Source organism: Oncorhynchus masou, chromosome 22 (assembly GCF_036934945.1).
Source record: "Oncorhynchus masou masou isolate Uvic2021 chromosome 22, UVic_Omas_1.1, whole genome shotgun sequence".
Taxonomy (NCBI): Eukaryota; Metazoa; Chordata; class Actinopteri; order Salmoniformes; family Salmonidae; genus Oncorhynchus; species Oncorhynchus masou.
Genome location: NC_088233.1, coordinates 23778557 through 23805410, shown reverse-complemented (window position 1 = coordinate 23805410; position 26854 = coordinate 23778557). Strand labels below are relative to the sequence as shown.

The window sequence follows — 26854 nt, the reverse complement described above, 5'->3', positions numbered from 1 at the left end:
TGTTGGGGCTTCACAATGTCTCATCAAAATGTACAGCTGTGTGTTGTCCGCACAGCAGTGACTGTTAACACTATGTTTACGAATGACATCACCAAGAGGTAAAATATATAGTGAAAACAATAGTGGTCTTAAAATGGAGCCTTGAGGAACATCGAAATTTACAGTTGATTTGTCAGAGGACAAACCATCCAGAGACAAACTGATAACTTTCCGACAGATGAGATCTAAAACAGGCCAGCACTTGTCTGTGTAGACCAATTTGGGTTTCCAATCTCTCCAAAAGAATGTGGTGATCAATGGTATAAAAAGCAGCACTAAGGTCTAGGAGCACGAGGACAGATGCAGAGCCTCGGTCTGACGCCATTAAAATGTCAATTTACCACCTTTACAAGTGCAGTCTCAGTGCTATGAAGGGGTCTAAAACCAGACTGAAGCGTTTCGTATGCATTGTTTGTCTTAAGGCAGTGAGCTGCTGCGCAACAGCGTTTCAAACATTTTAGAGAGGAATGGGAGACTTGATATAGACCGATAGATTTTTAAAATATTTTTTTGCGTCACGGTTTGGCTTTTTCAAGAGAGGCTTTATTACTGCCACTTTTAGTGAGTTTGGTACACGTCCGGTGGATAGAGAGCCGTTTATTATGTTCAAGATCAAGCACAGGAAGCAGCTCTTTCAGTAGTTTAGTTGGAATAGGGTCCAGTACGCAACTTGAAGGTTTAGAGGCATGATTATTTCCATCATTGTGTCAAGAGATATAGTAGATATAGTACTAAAACACTTGTGTCTCTCTTGATCCTAGGTCCTGGCAGAGTTGTGCAGACTTAGCACAACTGAGCTTTGGAGGAAAACGCAGATTTAAAGAGTTAGAAATTTGCTTTCTAATGATCATGATATTTTCCTCAAAGTTGTTAATGAATTTATCACTGCTGAAGTGAAATCCATCCTCTCTTGGGGAATGCTGCTTTTTAGTTAGCTTTGCAACAGTATCAAAAATACATTTTGGATTGATCTTACGTTCCTCAATTAAGTTGGAAAAATAGGATGATTGAGCAGCAGTGAGGGCTCAATACTGCATGGTATGGTCTTTCCAAGCGAGTCGGAAATCATCCAGTTTGGTGCAACGCCATTTCCGTTACAATTTTCTGGAAGCTTGCTTCAGAGCTCGGGTATTTTCTGTATACCAGGGAGCTAGTTTCTTATGACAAATGTTTTTTGGTTTTTAAGGGTGCAACTGCATCTAGGGTATTACGCAAGGTTAAATTGAGTTCCTCAGTTAGGTGGTTAACTGATTTTTGTACTTCGATGTCCTTGGGTAGGTGGAGGGAGTCTGGAAGGGCATCTAGGAATCTTTGGGTTGTCGAGAATTTATAGCACGGCTTTTGATGAGCCTTGGTTGGAATCTGAGCAGATTATTGCAATTGCAAACGTAATAAAATGGTGGTCCGATAGTCCAGGATTATGAGGAAAAACATTAAGATCCACAACATTTATTCCATGGGACAAAACTAGGTCCAGAGTATGACCATGGCAGTGAGTAGGTCCGGAGACTTTTTTTTTGGTAAATTGAAATTTGCTGTCAAATGTTAGCATCACCTCCGCCTTTGCAGGATGCGCAGGGGATATGGTCACTATTGTAACAAGGAGGTGAGGCCTCATTTAACATAGTAAATTCATCAGGCTTAAGCCATGTTTCAGTCAGGCCAATCACATCAAGATTATGATCAGTTCATTGACTATCATTGCCTCGGAAGTGAGGGATTTAACAATAAGTAGCCCTATTTTGAGATGTGAGATATCACAATCTCTTTCAATAATGACAGGAATGGAGGAGGTCTTTATTCCAGTGAGATTGCTAAGGCGAACACCGCCATGTTTAGTTTTATCCAACCTAGATTGAGGCACAGACTGGGAGGGCGCCAGAGACAATTACTTGATGCCTACACATCTGTCTAGCTGATTTACACGCTGAAGCTATGCTGCGCTTGGTGACCACTGACTGTTTCATCCTACGGAACCCAAGCGCTTATCGTGCATAAATTTATTTTGCCCCCCCCACACCAAACGCGATCATGACACACAGGTTAAATATCAAAACAACCTCTGAACCAATGACATTAATTTGGGGACAGGTCCAAAAGCATTAAACATGTGTTTAAACCGGTGTTTCCGGTTCCGGGTTGGAGCGAGCGGTCGCATCTACACTTCGGTCCGCAGGTAGTATAACTTTTCATTACATTTCATTATAGTACAACGGTTTGATTTGTCTAATCTTAGCAATTTCTTCTTAGCTAGCTACATAGCCGTCTTTGTATCAAAGATAATTGCATAATTATCGTATTTCGTCGTCCTAACGTATCTGCCCAGCAGCTAGCTAAGCAGCTAGCTAACATCCACTGTCCACCAGCACTGTAGAAACTATTACACTCAACTGAACGACTCGATTAGCGTAGTGTCAGCTAGCTACATAGTTGTCTTCGCTGTCTTCGTATCCAAGATAATTGTGTAGTTTAGAGTGTGTAGACTTAGAGTGATTATCTTAATTTACCAAGGTTAGCTAGCCAGCTATTTGTCGTCCTTAACGTAGGAGATGCTGCTAGCTAGCTAGCCAACAGCTAGCCAACCTCTACCGAATTGAACTTCAACTACCCGGTCAACATTCCGCGTCGCTCCACAGGTAGTATCACATTTTCATTTCACTTCATTACAGTACAACGGTTTGATTTGTTTGATCGTAGCTAGCCAGCTACATAGCCGTCTTTGTATCTAAGACAATTGTGTAGTCTAGAGCGATTTTCTAGGTTAGCTAGCCAGCTATTGTCGTTCTTTTAACGTAGCTAGCCAGCTAGCCCCGAATAGCAGCACTGTAGAAACTATTACAGTACAACGGTTTGATTTGTTTGATCGTAGCTAGCTAGCTACATAGCCGTCTTTGTATCTAAGACAATTGTGTAGCCTAGAGCGATTTTCTAGGTTAGCTAGCCAGCTATTGTCGTTCTTTTAAGGTAACGTAACGCAATCAACCTGCTAGCTAGCCAGCTAGCCCCCGAATAGCAGCACTGTAGAAACTATTACACTCGACGGAACGACTTGATTAGTGTAGTGTCAACATCGCAGCCACTACCAGCTAGCCTACTCCAGCAGTACTGTATCATTTCAATCATTTTAGTCAATAAGATTCTTGCTACGTAAGCTTAACTTTCTGAACATTCGAGACGTGTAGTCCACTTGTCATTCCAATCTCCTTTGCATTAGCGTAGCCTCTTCTGTAGCCTGTCAACTATGTGTCTATCTATCCCTGTTCTCTCCTCTCTGCACAGACCATACAAACGCTCCACACCGCGTGGCCGCGGCCACCCTAATCTGGTGGTCCCAGCGCGCACGACCCACGTGGAGTTCCAGGTCTCCGGTAGCCTCTGGAACTGCCGATCTGCGGCCAACAAGGCAGAGTTCATCTCAGCCTATGCCTCCCTCCAGTCCCTCGACTTCTTGGCACTGACGGAAACATGGATCACCACAGACAACACTGCTACTCCTACTGCTCCGCACACCCCGAGAGCTTCTGGTCAGCGGCTCACCTCTCACAGTCCTGGGCGACTTTAACCTCCCCACGTCTACCTTTGACTCATTCCTCTCTGCCTCCTTCTTTCCACTCCTCTCCTCTTTTGACCTCACCCTCTCACCTTCCCCCCCTACTCACAAGGCAGGCAATACGCTCGACCTCATCTTTACTAGATGCTGTTCTTCCACTAACCTCATTGCAACTCCCCTCCAAGTCTCCGACCACCACCTTGTATCCTTTTCCCTCTCGCTCTCATCCAACACTTCCCACACTGCCCCTACTCGGATGGTATCGCGCCGTCCCAACCTTCGCTCTCTCTCCTCTTCCATCCTATCATCTCTTCCCTCTGCTCATACCTTCTCCAACCTATCTCCTGATTCTGCCTCCTCAACCCTCCTCTCTTCCCTTTCTGCATCCTTTGACTCTCTATGTCCCCTATCCTCCAGGCCGGCTCGGTCCTCCCCTCCCGCTCCGTGGCTCGATGACTCATTGCGAGCTCACAGAACAGAGCTCCGGGCAGCCGAGCGGAAATGGAGGAAAACTCGCCTCCCTGCGGACCTGGCATCCTTTCACTCCCTCCTCTATACATTTTCCTCCTCTGTCTCTGCTGCTAAAGCCACTTTCTACCACTCTAAATTCCAAGCATCTGCCTCTAACCCTAGGAAGCTCTTTGCCACCTTCTCCTCCCTCCTGAATCCTCCTCCCCCTCCCCCCCTCCTCCCACTCTGCAGATGACTTCGTCAACCATTTTGAAAAGAAGGTCGACGACATCCGATCCTCGTTTGCTAAGTCAAACGACACCGCTGGTTCTGCTCACACTGCCCTACCCTGTGCTCTGACCTCTTTCTCCCTCTCTCTCCAGATGAAATCTCGCTTCTTGTGACGGCCGGCCGCCCAACAACCTGCCCGCTTGACCCTATCCCCTCCTCTCTTCTCCAGACCATTTCCGGAGACCTTCTCCCTTACCTCACCTCGCTCATCAACTCATCCCTGACCGCTGGCTACGTCCCTTCCGTCTTCAAGAGAGCGAGAGTTGCACCCCTTCTGAAAAAACCTACACTCGATCCCTCCGATGTCAACAACTACAGACCAGTATCCCTTCTTTCTTTTCTCTCCAAAACTCTTGAACGTGCCGTCCTTGGCCAGCTCTCCCGCTATCTCTCTCAGAATGACCTTCTTGATCCAAATCAGTCAGGTTTCAAGACTAGTCATTCAACTGAGACTGCTCTTCTCTGTATCACGGAGGCGCTCCGCACTGCTAAAGCTAACTCTCTCTCCTCTGCTCTCATCCTTCTAGACCTATCGGCTGCCTTCGATACTGTGAACCATCAGATCCTCCTCTCCAACCTCTCCGAGTTGGGCATCTCCGGCGCGGCCCACGCTTGGATTGCGTCCTACCTGACAGGTCGCTCCTACCAGGTGGCGTGGCGAGAATCTGTCTCCTCGCCACGCGCTCTCACCACTGGTGTCCCCCAGGGCTCTGTTCTAGGCCCTCTCCTATTCTCGCTATACACCAAGTCACTTGGCTCTGTCATAACCTCACATGGTCTCTCCTATCATTGCTATGCAGACGACACACAATTAATCTTCTCCTTTCCCCCTTCTGATGACCAGGTGGCGAATCGCATCTCTGCATGTCTGGCAGATATATCAGTGTGGATGACGGATCACCACCTCAAGCTGAACCTCGGCAAGACGGAGCTGCTCTTCCTCCCGGGGAAGGACTGCCCGTTCCATGATCTCGCCATCACGGTTGACAACTCCATTGTGTCCTCCTCCCAGAGCGCTAAGAACCTTGGCGTGATCCTGGACAACACCCTGTCGTTCTCAACCAACATCATGGCGGTGGCCCGTTCCTGTAGGTTCATGCTCTACAACATCCGCAGAGTACGACCCTGCCTCACACAGGAAGCGGCGCAGGTCCTAATCCAGGCACTTGTCATCTCCCGTCTGGATTACTGCAACTCGCTGTTGGCTGGGCTCCCTGCCTGTGCCATTAAACCCCTACAACTCATCCAGAACGCCGCAGCCCGTCTGGTGTTCAACCTTCCCAAGTTCTCTCACGTCACCCCGCTCCTCCGCTCTCTCCAGTGGCTTCCAGTTGAAGCTCGCATCCGCTACAAGACCATGGTGCTTGCCTACGGAGCTGTGAGGGGAACGGCACCGCAGTACCTCCAGGCTCTGATCAGGCCCTACACCCAAGCAAGGGCACTGCGTTCATCCACCTCTGGCCTGCTCGCCTCCCTACCATTGAGGAAGTACAGTTCCCGCTCAGCCCAGTCAAAACTGTTCGCTGCTCTGGCCCCCAATGGTGGAACAAACTCCCTCATGACGCCAGGACAGCGGAGTCAATCACCACCTTCCGGAGACACCTGAAACCCCACCTCTTCAAGGAATACCTAGGATAGGATAAGTAATCCTTCTCACCCCCCCCCCCTTAATGATTTAGATGCACTATTGTAAAGTGGCTGTTCCACTGGATGTCAGAAGGTGAATTCACCAATTTGTAAGTCGCTCTGGATAAGAGCGTCTGCTAAATGACTTAAATGTAAATGTATGGCAATTTAGCTAGTTAGCTTGCTCTTGCAAGCTAACGTCAATTTGTCCTATTTAGCTAGCTTGCTGTTGCTAGCTAATTTGTCCTGGGATATAAACATTGAGTTGTTATTTTACCTGAAATGCACAAAGACCTCTACTTCGACAATTAATCCACACAACGGCCAACCGAATCGTTTCTAGTCATATCTCCTCCTTCCAGGCCTTTTCATCGTTTAATTTATATGGTGATCGCTTCTAAACTTTAATTGTATTACCACCACTATCGGCAAAACAGTTTGTCTTTCAATCACCCACGTGGGTATAACCAATGAGGAGATGGCACGTGCGTACCTGCTTCTATAAACCAATGAGGAGATGGGAGAGGCAGGATTTGCAGCGCGATCTGCTTCAGAAATAAGAATGAGTTCTATTTTAGCCCTTGGCGTCGCAGACTCTCGTTGGCGTGCGCAAGCAGTGTGGATGCAATAATTGAATTACATGGATTTCTAAATGTATTTTGCGACGCTCGCGCATGCGCCGTGTCCGGTCTGGTCAGCATGTAACACGGAACCCAAACCAGCTGCGCGCCTGCGCCATCGTGCATATATTATTTTTTTCCCCTCACACCAAACACGATCGCGGCACCCAGGTTAAAATATCAAAACAAACTCTGAACCAATTATAATAACTTGGTGACAGGTCGAAAAGCATTAAACATTTATGGCTAGTTAGCTTGCACTTGCTAGCTAATTTGTCCTATTTAGCTAGCTTGCTGTTGCTAGCTAATTTGTCCTGGGATATAAACATTGAGTTGTTATTTTACCTGAAAAGCACAAGGTCCTCTACTCTGACCAATTAATACACACATAAAATTATCAATTGAATATTTTCGAGTAATCTCTCTTCCTTCCACGCCTTTTCTTCTCTTGACTTTATATTGCGGTTGGCAACTTTCATAAATTAGGGGCATTTACCGCCACTGACCTCATTCGTCTTTCAGTCACTCACGTGGTTATAACCAATGAGGAGATGGCACGTGGGTACCTGCTTCTATAAACCAATGAGGAGATGGGAGAGGCAGGACTTGCAGCAAGATCTGCGTCAGAAATATAACTGATTCTATTTTAGCCCTTGGCAACGCAGACCCTCCTTGACTCATTAATTGAATAACAGATTTCACTGCGTAGTCAGTCTGTAACAACGTTGGTGCCACCGTGGATAACAATATCCCTATACTCGCAATTTTTTAGCTTTAGCCAGCACCATCTTCAGATTAGTCTTAACGTCTTTACCCCTGCCCCATGGTAAACAGTGTATGATCGCTGGATGATTTGTTTTACCTCTAATACTGAGGGTAATGGAGTCGCCAATGACTATAGTTGGTTTTCAATTTGTCAGAGCTAATGGTGGGATGCTTCGGTGTCTCAGACCCCGTAACAGGAGGATTAGAGACCAGAGAAGGATCGGCCTCTGATTGTTGCTTAATGGGGAGAACCGGTCGTAAATTTCTGTCAGCTGAATGAGCGACACCGGTTGAGAATTCCTACAGCATTTCCTTCCAAAAGCCATGATAAATTTGTCTGGCTGCGGGGACTGTGCGAGGGGATTTATACTACTATCTGTACATATTGGTGGCATAGACGCTGTTTCATCCCTTCCTACACTTAAATTACCCTTGCCTAACGATTGCGTCTGAAGCTGGGCTTGCAGCAAAGCTATCCTCGCTATAAGGTGATCGTTCTCCTGTATATTAGGAGCACAGAAACTGCAATTCGAAGGCATAATGTTAATGCTACTACTTAGCTGCGGCTGGTGGAGGTCCTGACGAACCCTGTTCATATAGCTCATATATTATACAGCGCTAAGCTAATCTGCCTGACTCAAGTCATTTCACGTACCCCTGCTAAAACAGGAACCAGGTCACTCTCCCTGCAATAAAACTACCCCCTCAGCTCTGATGTTTCACGATCCCCTCTGCTCTCCTGTCTCACTGTCCCCTGACACACAAATATCTTGTTGGATAAAACACACACATCCCCCCTCTACTGGTCGAGTGCTCAGAGCAGAAGACAATGCTCTGCACCAATGGGGCCCCTGCTATGGCTAGAGCAGATCCGCCTCCAACCCTTCGGGACCAGTCAGAAGACCAACACGACAAGACTCCACCTACATATTCCATGTATAAAATCTGCTGTGACCAATATCTAGGCCTCTTTTTCACCTGACTCCTTACGGAGTTATATGAACTAGATCCGTGCACGTTAAACTGCGGGACAAGATATCTTTTGACTCAATAAAACTGCCTTTTGTTACAACTGAAATCCAGCGCCCGTGATTTGGTCTAGACTCTCCAGTATTTAAACACTAACACTGTCCGGGGTGAAAAAGTTGAATGAAAAAAGTAAAGTGAGGGAAAAAATAAAAATATAAAACGGTAATTAAAAAGTAAAAAAACAAAGTTGGCAGGTAGCAAAGTAAGGTTAGCAACAAACCGCACTGCAGCAGTAAAGAAGTCTACAAGTTGTGACCGGAAATGACGTCAAGCCAATAAAGTTAAATAAAGGTTCAATTAAAACAACAAAAACCATCCCAAATTCATACAAGCAGTACACCTAGGCTACTTATCACAGTAATGTTTGACCCCTCTTTGAGGGGACTTGGTTGTGGTTTGATCTGATTGGATATATGGTTGGTTTCTGTCTGTGGTTGGTCAACTGATTTGAAAAAGTCTAACCTTTAGATGGGTAAAGATGCAATGAAAGTCTTTATTGCTCTTCTTGTTTTCCTGTTAAATTTTGAGGTAGTAATGCTACGAGGCATGGTCTACGGACTATGGATCCTCTCTCTTCCCCTTCTTCTCTCTAGATACTTAGTTCATCGCCATCTGGACCAGATAAGGATAAAAACTTGCCGGGAGGTAAAGATTGCTGCAAACTACAGGTGACAACCTGGAGGCAGTTGATTTAACACATTCAGAAACTTCCCTTCCCTCTAACACTGACTGCATTCAAGGCACTCTGTGGCCATGTAATACCACTTCTCAATGTCCAGATTCCTCTACACGGTCTTATACAGCCCACAATCTGAGAACAGGTGGCCTTGGCACTGGAGCATAACAGCTTCAATTGCCACATGTGTTGGGGCATCCACAAGAAAAACATGTTGCAAAGAAGGGGGCAGGTGAGGTTAGTGGCAGTACTTGATTGGTCTCAGAATTAACTCGATGTTTCCAGAACTGTCCCTCTGAAACAGGGCACGGCTCACCAACTCCTGTTGCTCAGGCAGTAGGGATGTCTGCCACCTTCCAGGAAGAAGAATCTGCAAAAGACAGACAGACAATGGGAACATTACTCTCTTTGCTGCCCTCACCAGACCATGATATTGTGACCATAACCATGAACACCAAGGTTCCAAAGAAACCCCCTAGGATTGTGGTCAAGAGAAATTTTAAAACATTTAATCATGAGCTATTTCTAAATTATTTGGCTGCTGTACCCTGGGAGCTGATTTATCTAGAGGATGAACTAAATCACACTACAGAATGTTTTATTGATTTGCCCACTGAGGTAATGGACCATCATGCCTCTATAAGAAAGAGTACAGTTGGTGCTCGTCCATCTCCATGGATTGATGAACTGGGTGAGGCTTTTTCTCAAAGAAATATGGCAAAAGTCTTAGCAGCCAAGTCAAAATTAGAAATTGATGAACAGAATTATAGAACATTACGTAATTATGCTGTTAAATTTAATTGAAAGAAAAAAAAAGTTATTTTACAACAATGCTTTTATTGATTGTTAAAAAAAAATCGAAAAAAGGTATGGAACACAGTTAAGGGCTTACTTGGTACATCTATCTCATAATGCCCATCTAGTGTGGAGCTTGATGGGAGAATAGTAACAAAACCAGTTGATATTGCCAATAATTTTGCAGATTTTTTTTTACAAAGAAAATTAATTTACTGAGCAACAATGTAAACATACATTCTTCCAAAAAAGCTATTTTGGAGGAGGTGTTAAACCTATTGAAGTCATTACCTGATAGTAAATCTACAGGTTATGGTCTTATGGACAATATTTTTGCTTTGCTGTGCTGCTCTCCAGATTGCAGTTCCACTGAGATACATATTTAGGTGGACACTGGAAAAGGGGATGTTTGCAAATGTATGGAAGAATGCAAAACTGTGTCCTATTCCCGAAAGACAGCAAAGAACCCATTACTCCTGCCAATAGTCGATCAATTAGTTTTCTCACTACACTCAGTAAGATATTGAAGGGTATTGTGAGTTGACAAATATGGGAGTACATGGAACATAATTATTTGATTACAGCCAATCAGCATGCTTATTGCAAAAAACATTCCACTTCAACTGCATTGGTTGACATGACGGACCAGTGGCTCAATGCTATGGATAATGGCAAGTTTGTGGGTGTACTATTTTTAGATTTCAGTCCAGTATTTGATTTAGTGGATCATGAAATAACTTTGAATTGGGTACAGTCATATCCAACTGACAGGAAACAGTCCACCTATATCAATGGTTCATTTTCTACCCCTAGTGTTAAACTGTGGAATACCGCAGGGCAGCTGCCTTGGGCCACTTCTTCATTTAATATATACCAATGACTTTCCCTATGCCTTAGCTGAAACTCAAGCCACTATATTTGCAGATGATACTACAATTTATGCAGCAAGACAATCGGTTCAACAGGTACAGCAAGCTTTACAAGGATATTTGGAGAATATCAGGGAGTGGGTTTGCCAGAACAAACTTGTTTTAAACACCAAGCAAACCAAAGTTATGTTGGTCTGTTCCACTAGGAAAAGGCCAAAAAAGCATGGGATACAATTAAGTATGGGAGGAGTACAAATTGAACAAGTGGCAGAAACCAAACTATTGGGAGTGCAGCTAGACAACTGCTTATCATGGTTGTCTCAAATAACTAATCTCTGTAAAAACAAATCTTGATACAGCATGCATAATCAGAAATAATAGCTAAATATTCTTAAGCAAATAACACAAGCATTGAGAGTCAGGTGAACTACTGTTCTGTGGTCTGGGGAGATGCATCATCAAGTGAAGTTAGGCTGCAGAATACACAGAACAAAGCAGCAAAGATTGTTTTAAGGTGGAGATATGGTTCTTCTGTTGCAGTCATGCTCAATGTTCTTGGTTGGTCATCAATCGACAAGATAATTGAAAAAACATGCTTATTCTTTTCATAATATACATCATTTAAAACGGCCAAGTTCTATTCACAGCGGTATTCAGTTGGTAAGAGACAGACATTCCGTAAATACTAGGGATAGATTGTCCACCATCTATGCGTTATCCAGACAGAAAAGAGAAATAGGCTAAATAACATTTTGATTTAGAGCAATAAAGAAATCGAATAAATTAACTGAGCAAACTAGAAACCTTTCAATATATAAATTTAAACATTATTTTAAAACCATTTAAATATAATACATAGAAATGTTGTGGGACTATAGTAGATGAAGAATCAATATTTTTTAGATTGAGTATTTATTAGGTCATTATGTTGGTATATTATGTATGTTTGTAATAGTGTGTTTTTTTGTGAAAATGTGTGTGTATTATAAATTGTATTTGAATGTTTAAGGACTCTTGAAAGATTATTCCAAATGGGGACTAAAAGAGATCAAAATAAAATCTAATCAAACATAACAATCTGTACCAAGGCATAAAGATGGGCCACTCACCTCTGCAGCAGGCAGGTACAGGTGCTTGTTTAGGCTGCTGGGCAAGAGCAGCCATTGCTCCAGGGAGTCCCTGGTTGTGTGGGCTCCTGTGGAATTCTGGGTCGGGTTGATGGACCTGGGAAAAAAAACACAAAAGTCAACGGGTGTGTTTGAGCAGTAAGGTTAACGAAGTCAACTGTAGACCAAAGTCGGTGAGTGAAGTCGGGGAAGGTGCATCTCCGAAAGTCGGACAATGTAGTGGTTTTCCAACAGCAAGGCTCAGATCAACATGGCAGTGTCAACATACATGGACACCTGCTCGAAGAACATCTCATTCCAAAATCATGGGTATTAATATGGAGTTGGTCCCTGTTTGCTGCTATAACAGCTTCCACTCTTCTGGGAAGGCTTTCCACTAGATGTTGGATCATTGCTGAGGTGACTTGCTTCCATTCAGTCACACATACTTTTGAATATATAGTGTAGCTGCTATTGTTTTATAACGGTTTGTCTTTATAAATATCAAAATAAACTTTTCCATACCCCCATATCACACACTCTCAAACTGAAAGCATAAAGTGTGTACAATTAATAGTTTAATAGTTTAGAGAGAGGTCTCAAATATCACTTTAATTAGTATCCCCTGCAGCTAGCTTTAGAATCACTGCATAGTTGGTTCCTGTTTCAGTCACATTTTTGGACACTTGTGTGGGTCAACCAAAACACTAATTGGTTGACAAATAGTGCTTCCCACAATGCAGGTGATGGCTGTATGGTGCAGTTGGTGAGAACAAAGATGATATATTATATTGACAAGATAGTCGAGTGACCGTTCTAACAATGGAAATACATGACCTCAAAAATGGAATACAGGTGGGAGGAAATGAGATCAGGTGGGACTAGGGCTGTGGCGGTCACGATTGTCAAGCCAATAACTGCGGTCTCACGGTAATTGACCGTTAATGAACATAAACACATTTAGCATCTCCTGGCTTTCACACATAGTGAAGTATAATAAATACCTGTAAAATAGCCTACACCTTCATAATAAATCCATTAATTATTTTAGACAGGTCTAAAGAAGTATGATATCAAGAAAATGTAGTCTATTTCAGCAGCAAAAGAATAGCATACTCTGAGTTGTCTTTATGTTAGGTCCTGATTATGTTAGGTCCTGATGTGGCTATGTTAAATGGCTGTGGGCTACACTAGTTTATTTAGCAGACAAAATTAGCTTATAATTACATGGTATTATTTTATTTATGAAGAATACAATTGAACAAAGCTGAATAAAATGTAAATATTTTCCACAAACGATTTAAGGGAGTGCGCACATGCAGCTATTCTGTGTTGAGCGGTTAACAAAGAAATAGGTACTCTTATATGCTTAATTTAGAGTTAATGTAACTTTAGTTGTTCTTCAACCGTTGGGCTATATGTTTTGATTTTTAATACATTTTAAGGCTGCATGATGAGACTCTAATGATGATTTGAAAAAAGTAGCTTGAAAGGCATGAGCTCTGCTTTGTTTTTTTTGCAAGCTATACACACTACAGTAGTCTCTCATTCACAATATGACAAGCACTTGATAATACTTTGAATTTCACGTTGGCATCCCCTTTGTGGTCGTAATGCACCCTAAAAAAAATCCATGCCTTTTGTGGGCGGGGGATGCCTTAATCGATATCCACGTCTTCGGCGCCTGGTGAACAGTGCCTTGTTCAGGGGCAGACAGACCGATTTTTACCTTGTCAGCTTGGGGATTTGATCCAGCAACCTTTTGTTTACTGGCCAAACACTCTAACCAAATGTCCTCAGGTCTGATGAAACAAAAATAGAACTGTTTGGCCATAATGACAATTGTTATGTTTGGAGGAAAAAGGGGGAGGCTTGCAAGCTGAAGAACATCATCCCAACCGTGAAGCACGGGGGTGGCAGCATCATGTTGTGGGGGTGCTTTGCTGCAGGAGGGACTGGTGCACTTCACAAAATAGATGGCATCATGTAGGAGGACAACTATGTGGATATATTGAAGCAACATCTCAAGACATCAGTCAGGAAGTTAAAGCTTGTTTGCAAATGGGTCATCCAAATGGACAATGGCCCCAAGCATACTTCCAAAGTTGTGGCAAAATGGCTTAAGGTCAACAAAGTCAGGGTATTGGAGTGACCATCACAAAGCCCTGACCTCAATCCTATAGTAGATTTGTGAGCAGAACTGAAAAAGTGTGTGCGAGCAAGGAGGCCTACAAACCTGACTCAGTTACACCAGCTCTGTCAGGAGGAATGGGCCAAAATTCACCCAACTTATTGTGGGAAGCTTGTGGAAGGCTACCCAAAATGTTTGACCCAAGTTAAACAACTTAAAGGCAGTACACTCAATTAGTATTTGGTAGCATGTGAACTTCTGACCCACTGGGAATGTGATGAAAGAAATAAAGCTGAAATAATTCATTCTCTGTACTATTATTCTGACATTTCACATTCTTAAAATAAAGTGGTGATCCTAACTGACCTAAGATTGACTTTTTACTAGGATTAAACCTTTGGCTAAGGTGTATGTAAACTTCGACTTCAACTGTATGTATTCCTCTTGTTCAGATGGGATAGGGCAGTGTGATGGCGATTGCGTCGTTTGTGAACCTTTTTGGGGCGGTATGCAAACTGAAGTGGGTCAAGAGTGGCAAGTAAGGTGGTGATATGATCCTTGACTAGTCTCCTAAGCACTTCATGATGACAGAAGTGAGTGCTATGGGGCGAAAGTAATTTAGTTCAGTTATCTTTGCCTTCTTTGGTACAGGAACAATAGTGGCCATCTTGAAGCATGTGGGGACAGCAGACTGGGACTGGGAGGGATTAAATATGTCCATAAACACACCAGCCAGCTGGTCTGCGCAAGCTCTGAGGACACGGCTAGGGATGCAGTCTGGATCAGCAGCCTTGCGAGGGTTAACATGTTTAAATGTCTTACTCACATCTACCACAGTCCTTGGTAGCGGGCTGCTTTGGTGGCACTGTATTATACTCAAAGTGGGCAAAGGTGTTCAGTATGCAGTACGCATTTGTGTGAAATGGCTAGCTAGTTAGCAGTGCGCTTGTAGAGATTAAATAAGTTATTTAAGTCGGCCACGGCTTTTGTGGAGTGATAATTATTCATGGGAAGCAGTTGACGTGTCATCAAACTGTAATATCTTATTTTCACGGAATCGTGGCTGAATGACGACATGGATATTCAGCTAGCGGGATATACGCTGCACCGGCAAGATAGAACAGCACACTCCGGTAAGGGGGAGGGGGGGCTGTGCATATTTGTAAACAGCTGGTGCACAAAATCTAAGGAAGTCTCTAGATTTTGCTTGCCTGAAGTAGAGTATATAGGGATAAATTGCAGGCCACACTACCTTGCCTAGAGTTTTCAGCTATACTTTTTGTGGCTGTTTATTTACCACCACAGACAAATGCTGGCACGAAGACCACACTCAGTCAGCTGTATAAGGAAATAAGCAAACAGGAAACCACTCACCCAGAGGCGGCGCTCCTAGTGGCTGGAGACTTCAATGCAGAGAAACTCAAATCAGTTCTACCAAATTTCTATCAACATGTTAAATGTGCAACCAGAGGGAAAAAAAATCTAGATCACCTGTACTCCACACACAGAGAGACATACAAATCTCTCCCTTGCCCTCCAATTGGTGAATCCGACCACAACCCCATCCTCCTGATTCCTGCTTACAAGCAAAAATGAAAGCAGGAAGCACCAGTGACTCGGTCTATAAAAAAGTGGTCAGATGAAGCAGATGCTAAACTACAGGACTGTTTTTCTATCACAGACTGGAACATGTTCCGGGATTCTTCCGATGGCACTGAAGTGTACACCACATCAGTCACTGGCTTCATCAATAAATGCATTGATGACGTCGTCCCCACAGTGATTGTACGTACATACCCCAACCAGAAGCCATGGATTACAGGCAACATTCGCACTGAGCTAAAGGGTAGAGCTGCCGCTTTCAAGGTGCGGGACTCTAACCCGGAAGCTTACAAGAAATCCTGCTATGCCCTGCGACAAACCATCAAACAGGCAAAGCGTCAATACAGGGCTAAGATTGAATCATACTACACCGGCTCCAACGCTCGTCTTATGTGGCAGGGCTTAAAACTATTACAGACTACAAAGGGAAGCACAGCCAGGAGCTGCCCAGTCAATCACCACCTTCCGGAGACACCTGAAACCCCACCTCTTCAAGGAATACCTAGGATAGGATAAGTAATCCTTCTCACCCCCCACCCCTTAAATGATTTAGATGCACTATTGTAAAGTGGCTGTTCCACTGGATGTCAGAAGGTGAATTCACCAATTTGTAAGTCGCTCTGGATAAGAGCGTCTGCTAAATGACTTAAATGTAAATGTCACACGAGCCTACCAGACGAACTAAATCACTTCTATGCTCGCTTCGAGCCAAGCAACACTGAGGCATGCATGAGAGAATCAGCTGTTCCCGGACGACTGTGTGATCACGCTCTCCGTAGCCGACGTGAGTAAGACCTTTAAACAGGTTAACATACAAAAGGCTGCGGGGCCAGACGGATTACCAGGACGTGTGCTCCGGGCATGTGCTGACCAACTGGCAGGTGTCTTCACTGACATTTTCAACATTTCCCTGATTGAGTCTGTAATACCAACAGGTGCCATTAATGCAGGTAACGAGTGGAGGACAGAGGACCCTCTTAAAGAAGTTACAGGTCTGTGAGAGCCATAAATCTTGCTTGTTTGTAGGTGACCAAATACTTATTTTCCACCATAATTTGCAAATAAATTCATTAAAAATCCTACAATGTGATTTTCTGAAATTTTTTCTCTCATTTTGTCTGTCATAGTTGAAGTGTACCTATGATGTGGGAGAACTTGCACAATTGGTGGCTGACTCAATACTTTTTTGCCCCACTGTACATACTACCTCAATTAGCCCGACCAACCAGTGCTCCCATACATTGGCTAACCGGGCTATCAGCATTGTGTCCCGCCACCCCCTCTTTATGCTACTGCTATTCTCTGTTCATCATATATGCATAGTCACTTTAACCATATCTACATATACATACTACCTCAATCAGCCTGACTAACCGGTGTCTGTATGTAGTCTCGCTACTGTATTTAGCCTGTCTTTGTTTTAATTTTACTTACAGATTGTTCACCCAATACCTTTTTTGCACTCTTGGTTAGAGCCTGTAAGTAAGCATTTCACTCTAAGGTCTACACCTGTCGTATTCAGCGCACGTGACAAACTTTGTGTTTATAGGGTCCCTGATTCAAGCCCGGGTTGGGGCAGAAGCAAGACTATTACACACTCATTAGCTGTAGAGGGTGCTGTGAGCCAACTATTCAACTACACACAGATTGAGGTGTGCTGAGCCTGCCATCGGCTGCATTTAGACAGACAGCCCAATTCTGATATGTTTCCTCTCATCAATTGGTCTTTTGACCAATCAGATCAGCTTTGAAAATGATGTGAAAAGATCAGATGTGATTGGTCAAAAGACCAATATCAAAATTGGGCTGCCTGTCTGGACAGTCCATCATGATCTAGAATGAGTTGTGAATACACGTCATGAATAAATGTTACTACTTAAACCTTTAAAATGCATGTCTTATTGGTTTAAGTTACCACATGTATTGTCCATTGCAAATTAGATGAACCTCCAGTCAGTCCATTGTCATGGATACCTGGAGTGATGTCACAGGTAAGGACAAGACAGTGAGTTTAACCTGTTTTGTCAGGTGAACAATGCTTGGGTGTATAAGCACGTGTAAAACCACATGTATGCATGAGTGTTTGTGCATGTTGGCATGTAGTGTCAAGGGTGGCAGAAAAATACAAATATTAGTCCAAAATCATCACAAGAAAGAAATTGAGGCCATCATTGTTGAAGGATGTCGTCGTTTCACCACAGCATTTATTTTATTAGCAAAATAATGGAAATTAGTCCACTATTAGTCCCCATCCAATGGAAACAGAAGGGTTGGGGGTTAGGGGGATATGTAACCTGAAACCATTATGAAACTTATCGTCAACATCATAACAGTGCAAATACACCCATTTACCTCCCTTTGTCCCCCTCGTCTGCTACAAGGCTGCAGTTGTCATCCTCTTTTCAAAGTTTCTCTTTAAAATAATGATTTGGTGTAGGAATGTTACCATCCGCAATGTCACACCAACCATGTGACGTCGCATTAAATATAAATTTGCCTTTTTGGTACATGTTCCAGAAAACAAGACTGAAAGAGGATGACAAGTAAAAAGAGTCCCTTTGTATTTATATCCACACATTCATGCATGCTACTCACTCACTCAAGCATACAGTCATGCACAAAGACACACACACAGCTCTCAGTGTGTAAGAGTGAGATGGTCTTCATTGGTCTATTCCATCATTTCCATGGATACAATAATTCTGGGATGTCAATCATGGAAACCATATTTGGAACCAAATAGAGATAATATTTGGGGAGGGTGGTGTAATTAATTATAACATCTAAATACATTATTACAATTTAGCTAACAAAAACAAACACACTGCAACTAAGGCATGCAAAGGCACAAGTACCTACAAATAGAAAAAAAAGTGTCCATTCCTCTCCTAGAATAAGAAGAAACAAAATGCAAAGGCCCCTCTTTAAAAAAATAAAACCTTGACCTCTTAAAACAAAAACATTTTAAAAACAGTGAAAAACTCTGGCCTTAGTGACAGTTGTACAAATATTTTACACAAACGTTTTCTACAAGGCATTTTAAACCCTTTCAGAGATCAACATAAGGTAAGAGGTTAAAAGAGACGTCCTTTACAAAGTGTCCATGATCTGCCCCCCTCCAGTCACAGACGTCCCCAAGAAAGTCACTGAGCGCACTCTGGCCACCACACTGCCTGTACAGAAAGAGGGTAAAACAAAATGTTTAGATAACACCTCTGATATGCTAGGTACCTTGTCATAATGCCGATACAATCCCTTCAGACATACACACCAGGTTTGGGGAGGGTTTATTTGGGTATCTGGGCAATTGAGCATCTGTCCAGGCCTGACTCCAGAAAGTCTTAAGGTCCCGAACCACTATTTCGATTCCCACGTAAAATAGCCTTTTGAGTGACTGAAACAATCATCCAAAATATTTTTCCCAATAAAAATGCTCAAATTAAAAAAATTTTTTTTATGACTTTCTCATATGTCAAATTACCAGGAAGTCTGAAAAGAAAGACTGAGTGGGCGGGGAGCTAAAAGGCTGAGTGGGTGGAGAGCTCACTTTCTCTGACATTTTTGAAAACACCTATGGTGAGCAGTATTGCAGTGAGATTATTTCAAGCAAATTTGCTGATACACAAAGCAACAAACATTATAATTGCATACATCATCCAATCCTGTCATACATCACATAAGGTTTAACCACATGATTTGTTTATCCAACTGTTTGGTTATTCTAACAGCATCAATATAGACAAAATGTTAGTTATATCATTTTGCTAGGTAGCCCAACTGGAATTGTCAGCACTGTTTATCATGCTCGCTAGCTCATCTTGGACAATTTTAGTTGAAAATTTGCAGGGTGAAGTCAGGGTACATGACATATATACAGTATATTGACTGTCAGACAATATTAAGATGCGCCGATACCAATTATTGGAGGACCAAAAAAGCCGATACCGATTAAATCGGTCAATAAATTTAAAAACAAATTGTAATAATGACAATTACAACAATACTGAATGAACACTTATTTTAACTTAACATAATAAATCAAGAAAATCAATTTATCCTCAAGTAAATAATGAAACATGTTCAATGAAACAATGTTCAAAGTTTTGAAGAAAGTAGAAGTGCAATATGTGCTATGTAAGAAAGCTAACGTTTCAGTTCCTTGCTCAGAACATGAGAACATATGAAAGCTGGTGGTTCCTTTTAACATGAGTCTTCAATATTCCCAGGTAAGAAGATTTAGGTTGTAGTTATTATAGGAATTATAGGACTATTTCCCTCTATACCATTTGGATGTTCTTATAGGCACTTTAGTATTGCCAGTGTAACAGTATAGCTTCCGTCCCCCTCCTCGCTCCTCCCTGAGCTCGAACCAGCAACACAACGACAACAGCCACCATTGAAGCAGCGTTACCCATGCAGAGCAAGGGAAACAACCACCCCAAGGCTCAGAGCGAGTGACGTTTGAAACGCTATTAGCGCGCGCTAACTAGCTAGCCATTTCACTTCAGTTACACCAGCCTCATCTCGGGAGTTGATAGGCTTGAAGTCATAAACAGCACAAGGCTTGACGCACAACGAAGAGCTGCTGGCAAAACGCACTAAAGTGCAGTTGAATGAATGTTTACGCGCCTGCTTCCGTCTACCACCGCTCAGTCAGATACTTAGATACTTGTATGCTCAGTCAGATTATATGCAACTCAGGGCACGCTAGATAATATCTAGTAATATCAACCACCATGTGTCGTTAATTAGTGATCGATTGATTGTTTTTTATAAGATAAGTTTAATCCTAGCTAGCAACTTACCCTGGCTTACTGCATTCGCGTAACAGGCAGTCTCCTTGTGGAGTGAAACGAGAGAGAGACAGGTCTTTATTTTGTTGGACTAGTTAACGGTAAGGTTGCAAGATTGGATCCCCCGAGCTGACAAGGCAGATAACCCACCGTTCCTAGGCCGTCATTGAAACTAAGAATGTGTTCTTAACTGACTTGCCTAGTTAAATAACGGTATAAAAAATATATATATATATATTTTTTTAAATCGGCGCCCAAAAATACCGATTTCCGATTGTTATGAAAACTTGAAATCGGCCCTTATTAAATCGGCCATTCTGATTAATCGGTCGACCTCTAATCATAACTATCAATTATGTCAAGAAGTTTATAGGAGTCTCCCGTTTTACATGTCTCATGACGTAATGGCATGACAAATGCATCAAGAGTTTTGAGAAACCCTTCCCCTGCTTTTGTTCCATGCAGGCTGAAGACCTAGCTAGCCAGTAACTAGCGAACACCTGACACAGATGAAAGTGGAACCCTAAAAGTATTCATGGTGCAGCGGTCTAAGGCACTGCATCACTACAGACCCGGGTTTGATCCCAGGCTGTGTCGCAGCCGGCCGCGACTGGAAGACTCATGAGGCGGCGCACAATCGGCCCAGCGTTGTCTGAATTAGGGGAGGGTTTGGCCAGCCAGGTTGTCCTTGTCCCATCGCACTCTAGCGATGGCGGGCGCAGTGCATGCAGACTTTGGTCACCAGTGTACTGTGTATCCTCTGAGAAATTGGTGCGGCTGGCTTCCGGGTTAAGCGAGCAGGGTGTCAAGAAGCCGTGCGGCTTGGCAGAGTCGTGTTTTGGAGGACGCATGGCTTTCAACCTTTGCCTCTCCCGAGTCCGTAGGGGAGTTGCAGCGATGGGACAAGACTATCTATTAGATAACATGAAATTGGGGAGAAAAAGGGGGTAAAAAGTACAACAATGTGTTGTTACAGCCTGAATTCTAAATGGAATACATTGTATTTTTTTCTCACCCATTACTGGAAATGTTCCAGTACATATGTGCCCATTATACACTTTGTAGTAGTCAGCAGGATAAGTGCACTCTGTGTGTGTGTGTCTAGGTCATTAGACGACACCATTGGACATGCACCTGTCTGGGGAGTGGGCATGTCTGTTTATTTTTGTACCATTGATATAGCATGTTTCTATGCCCTAATGTGAAACCAAACTACAATTTGTGCAAGGCAAAAAGATAATGGTGGCTAAATCATTAACATAAAGAAGAGTTATGATGTGTGAGACGTAAGGATGAAACCTGTATAAAGTGTGTGCCAAGGCTGGAAAGGGAGTTACTTCATGAACCAGCTCGGCTTGTAATACTTTATAAATGTATAAATTAATTAATAGAGGACTGCTCAGACAAGAAAATAAATGTGGTTACTGCTTTATAAATTAATTGTAAATTGATGTGGCTCTGCATAATCCCCGGACGTTTTTGAATTACTGAACATAACGCGCCAATGTAAACTCAGATTTTTGGATATAAATATGAACTTTACCGAACAAAACATACATGTATTGTGTAACATACATGAGTGTCATCTGATGAAGATCATCAAAGGTTAGTGATTAATTTGATCTCTATTTCTGCTTTTTGTGACTCCTCTCTTTGGCTGGAAAAATGGCTGTGTTTCTCTGTGACTTGGCTCTGACCTAACAATCGTTTGGTTTGCCTTCGTCGTAAAGCCTTTTTGAAATCGGACACTGTGGCTGGATTTACAACAAGTGTATCTTTAAAATGGTGTAAAATACATGTATGTTTGAGGAATTTTAATTATGGGATTTCTGTTGTTTTGAATTTGGCGCCCTGTCGTTTCACTGGCTGTTGATGAGGTGGGACACTACCGTCCCATGTACCCTAGAGAGGTTAATACTTATGTTTTGTATTTCTCATTGCTTTGCAAGTCTTGTGCTATCACTCTCTTGGGAACCAGAAGGAGAAAGTGGAGAAACTAAAAGCAGCAAAGGCTGAAGTGAAGGAAGTCACCAGCTTCAGCTGGAATGTCATTATGTTGTGTGATGAGAGATAGAAATACGATTGTTCTATGATCACACCATACAGAGGCTAAAAGTCTCTGAGTTTTTAAACCTCACGGAAAGAAGGTGAAAACCTGAACCAAGACGAGAGGTTCCCCGTCTGGTGATCCCAGGGGACCAGGTCTACATCCGAGTGTTCCGGAGGAAGTGGAACAAGCCAAGGCGAGAGGGTTCCTACAAGGTGGTCCTAGCAACACGAATAGGTAGAAGGAAGCACCACGTGGTAACATCGAAACCACTGCACCAAAGCTCCAGGGGTGATCGAACGACCATTGAGCCCGGAGAAAACGGAAGGAGAAGATGCTAATACACCTTATCACAGCCATTAAACTCTAACTGTTTTAAAGTCACCATTGGCCTCATGGGAATATCATTGAGCAGTTTCTTTCCTTTCTGGCAACTGAGTTAGGAAGGACACCGGCATCTTTGTAGTGACTGGGTGTATTGATACACCATCTAAAGTGTAATTAATAGCATCACCATGCTCAAAGGGATATTCAATGTCTGTTTTTTTAAAAACCCATCTACCAATTGGTGCCTTTCTTTGCGAGGCATTGGAAAACCTCCCTGGTCTTCGTGGTTGAATCTGTGTTTGAAATTCACTGCTCGACTGAGGGACTTTACAGGCAATTCTGTGTGGGGTACAGAAAAAGTCATTCAAAAATGATGTTAAAACACTTATTTCGCACAGGAAGTCCATGCAACTTATGTGACTTTGACTCAAGACATTTCCGCTGTACATTTGCTAATTTGTACAAATTTCTAAAAACATCATTCCACTTTGACATTATGGGGTATGTGTGTGTTGGCCAGTGACACAAAATCTAAATGTAATTCGGGCTGTAGTAACAAAATATGGAGAAAGTCAAGATGTGTGAATACTTTCTGAAGGTACTGTAGATGAGTAGAGGAAACCTTATAATTATATTTACTGACATGCTGAAGTCAAATTATGAAACCAATACACGAGCTACTAGCGATGTAAACCAAGCCCCTTTGCGAACACGCCTTCTGCGATGTTGGTTACAAGGCGGTACTTATTCCAAGTGTTTGACATGGGGTAGGGAACCAGTAAATTTATGATCAAACTTTATCAGTGTAGAAGCAACAGTAATTGTTCCTACTTTGATCTGGTGTCTTCCAAGTATCATAAAATATCATGAAAAACATATTGACTGTTCGGGACCTTTATTACAACCTTTGTTATTACTGCACGTAATGAATTGCCTTTTATGAACAGAGTATTTATAACATTACGTTATACACGCTAAGTTATATTTAAGCAATAAGGCACCTTGGGGGTTTGTTGTATATAGTCAATATACCACGGTTAAGGGCTGTTCTTAGGCACGACGCATCACGTCGCGAATGTTATAAATGCCTTACTGCTATTAAAAACTGGTTACCAAAGTAAGTAGAGCAGTAAAAATAAATATTTTGTCATACCCGTGGTATACGGTCTGATACATGGCTTTCAGCCAATCAGCATTCAGGGCCGAAACACCCAGTTAATAATTATGTTTTGCCTACCCTAGAAGAGGCCACAGTCCTTCAGGTTGTTCTTGATGATGACGTCGGTGACTGCATCGAAGACAAACTGCACATTCTTGGTGTCGGTGGCACAGGTGAAGTGGGTGTAGATCTCCTTGGTGTCCTTCCTCTTGTTCAGGTCCTCAAACTGACACTGGATGTAGGCCGCCGCCTCCTCGTACGTGTTGGAACCTGGGAGAGACGGGGCAAGGAGAGAGGGATGTACTGTCTGTTTTTCCTTAACCATTAGGAGTTCCTGAGATGTTAGACAATTTTCCAGGTGTTGCAAGATCTAATAATCTGCACAACACGACTGCAATTAAGACAACTTGGAACGCGCTGTGTGTTCGAGTCGATTGACCCGAGCAAGACTTCTGAATCACAAGAATTTGGAATTCAAGATGATTTGTAGATAGGGTAACAGATTGTGTGTGTGTGTGTGTCTCTTACCTGCGTACTCCGGGTAACAGATAGTGAGAGGACTCTTCTTGATCTTCTCCTCGAACAGATCCTTCTTGTTGAGGAAGAGGATAATGGAGGTGTCTGTGAACCACTTGTTGTTGCAGATGGAGTCAAACAGCTTCATGCTCTCATGCATCCGGTTCTGAGGGACAGAAAGACAACCACACAATGCTTTTAGTTACATATTCAGTGATCCCATTATAGCCTGGTCCCAGATCTGTTTGAACCGACTTGCCGGGAAAATGACCATTGTATTGGCAAAACAGCACAAACAGATCTGGGACCAGGCAGGCTAGTCTAGGCTTGGATGGTGTACCGTATACAGTGGCTTGCGAAAGTATTCACCCCCCTTGGCATTTTTCCTATTTTATTTCCTTACAACCTGGATTTAAAATAGATTTTTTGGGGGTCTATATCATTTGATTTACACAACATGCCAACCACTTTGAAGATGCAAAATATGTTTTGGCGAAACCCGCAAGAAATAAGACAAAAAATAAACAGAAAACTTGAGCGTGCATAACTATTCACCACCCCAAAGTCAATACTTTGTAGAGACACCTTTTGCAGCAATTACAGCTGCAAGTCTCTTGGGGTATGTCTCTATAAGCTTGGCACATCTAGCCACTGGGATTTTTGCTCATTCTTCAAGGCAATACTTCTCCAGCTCCTTCAAGTTGGATGGGTTCCACTGGTGTACAGCAATCTTTAAGTCATACCACAGATTCTCAATTGGATTGAGGTCTAGGATTTGACCAGGCCATTCCAAGACGTGTAAATGTTTCTCCTTAAACCACTCGAATGTTGCTTTAGCAGTATGTTTAGGGTCATTGTCTTGCTGGAAGGTGAACCTCCGTCCCAGTCTCAAATCTCTGAAAGATTGAAACAGGTTACCTCAAGAATTTCCCTGTATTTAGCACAATCCATCATCAATTCAAATCAAATTTATTTATATAGCCCTTCGTACATCAGCTGATTTCTCAAAGTGCTGTACAGAAACCCAGCCTAAAACCCCAAACAGCAAGCAATGCAGGTGTAGAAGCACGGTGGCTAGGAAAAACTCCCTAGAAAGGCCAAAACCTAGGAAGAAACCTAGAGAGGAACCAGGCTATGTGGGGTGGCCAGTCCTCTTCTGGCTGTGCCGGGTGGAGATTATAACAGAACATGGCCAAGATGTTCAAATGTTCATAAGTGACCAGCATGGTCGAATAATAATAAGGCAGAACAGTTGAAACTGGAGCAGCAGCACGGTCAGGTGGACTGGGGACAGCAAGGAGTCATCATGTCAAGTAGTCCTGGGGCATGTTCCTAGGGCTCAGGTCCTCCGAGAAAGAGAGGGGGGGTGGGGGCGCCAACCCAGACAGGATGACCACATCAGTGACTCAACCCACGCAGGTGACGGTATGAGAGCCCCAGTAAGCCAGTGACTCAGCCCCTGTAATAGGGTTAGAGGCAGAGAATCCCAGTGGAAAGAGGGGAACCAGCCAGGCAGAGACAGCAAGGGCGGTTCGTTGCTCCAGAGCCTTTCCGTTCACCTTCCCACTCCTGGGCCAGACTACACTCAATCATATGACCCACTGAAGAGATGAGTCTTCAGTAAAGACGTAAAGGTTGAGACCGAGTTTGCGTCTTTGACATGGGTAGGCAGACCATTCCATAAAAATGGAGGTCTATAGGAGAAAGCCCTGCCTCCAGCTGTTTGCTTAGAAATTCTAGGGACAATTAGGAGGCCTGCGTCTTGTGACCGTAGCGTACGTGTAGGTATGTACGGCAGGACCAAATCAGAGAGATAGGTAGGAGCAAGCCCATGTAATGCTTTGTAGGTTAGCAGTAAAACCTTGAAATCAGCCCTTGCTTTGACAGGAAGCCAGTGTAGGGAGGCTAGCACTGGAGTAATATGATCAAATTGTTTGGTTCTAGTCAGGATTCTAGCAGCCGTATTTAGCACTAACTGAAGTTTATTTAGTGCTTTATCCGGGTAGCCGGAAAGTAGAGCATTGCAGTAGTCTAACCTAGAAGTGACAAAAGCATGGATTAATTTTTCTGCATCATTTTTGGACAGAAAGTTTCTGATTTTTGCAATGTTACGTAGATGGAAAAAAGCGGTCCTTGAAATAGTCTTGATATGTTCTTCAAAAGAGAGATCAGGGTCCAGAGTAACGCCGAGGTCCTTCAGTTTTATTTGAGACGACTGTACAACCATTAAGATTAATTGTCAGATTCAACAGAAGATCTCTGTTTCTTGGGACCTAGAACAAGCATCTCTGTTTTGTCCGAGTTTAAAAGTAGAAAGTTTGCAGCCATCCACTTCCTTATGTCTGAAACACATGCTTCTAGCGAGGGCAATTTTGGGGCTTCACCATGTTTCATTGAAATGTACAGCTGTGTGTCATCCGAAAGTTAACATTATGTTTTCGAATGACATCCCCAAGAGGTAAA

At 43.0% G+C, this 26854-nt stretch overlaps 1 protein-coding gene across 1 annotated transcript in view; it reads right to left on the bottom strand.

The window, feature by feature from the left end:
- Positions 1 to 17719: 17719 nt before the first annotated feature.
- The window catches only part of LOC135509209 (guanine nucleotide-binding protein G(i) subunit alpha-1), a 76289-nt gene continuing 67154 nt past the window's right edge, over positions 17720 to 26854 (bottom strand). Inside the window, exons 7-9 of the mRNA XM_064929674.1 lie at positions 24404 to 24557; positions 23954 to 24145; positions 17720 to 18722 (exon numbers count right to left, since the gene is read on the bottom strand). Of these exons, the coding sequence (XP_064785746.1) occupies positions 23955 to 24145; positions 24404 to 24557 (345 nt within the window). The 3' untranslated portion in view covers positions 17720 to 18722; position 23954. The remainder of the gene's footprint in view (positions 18723 to 23953; positions 24146 to 24403; positions 24558 to 26854) is intronic.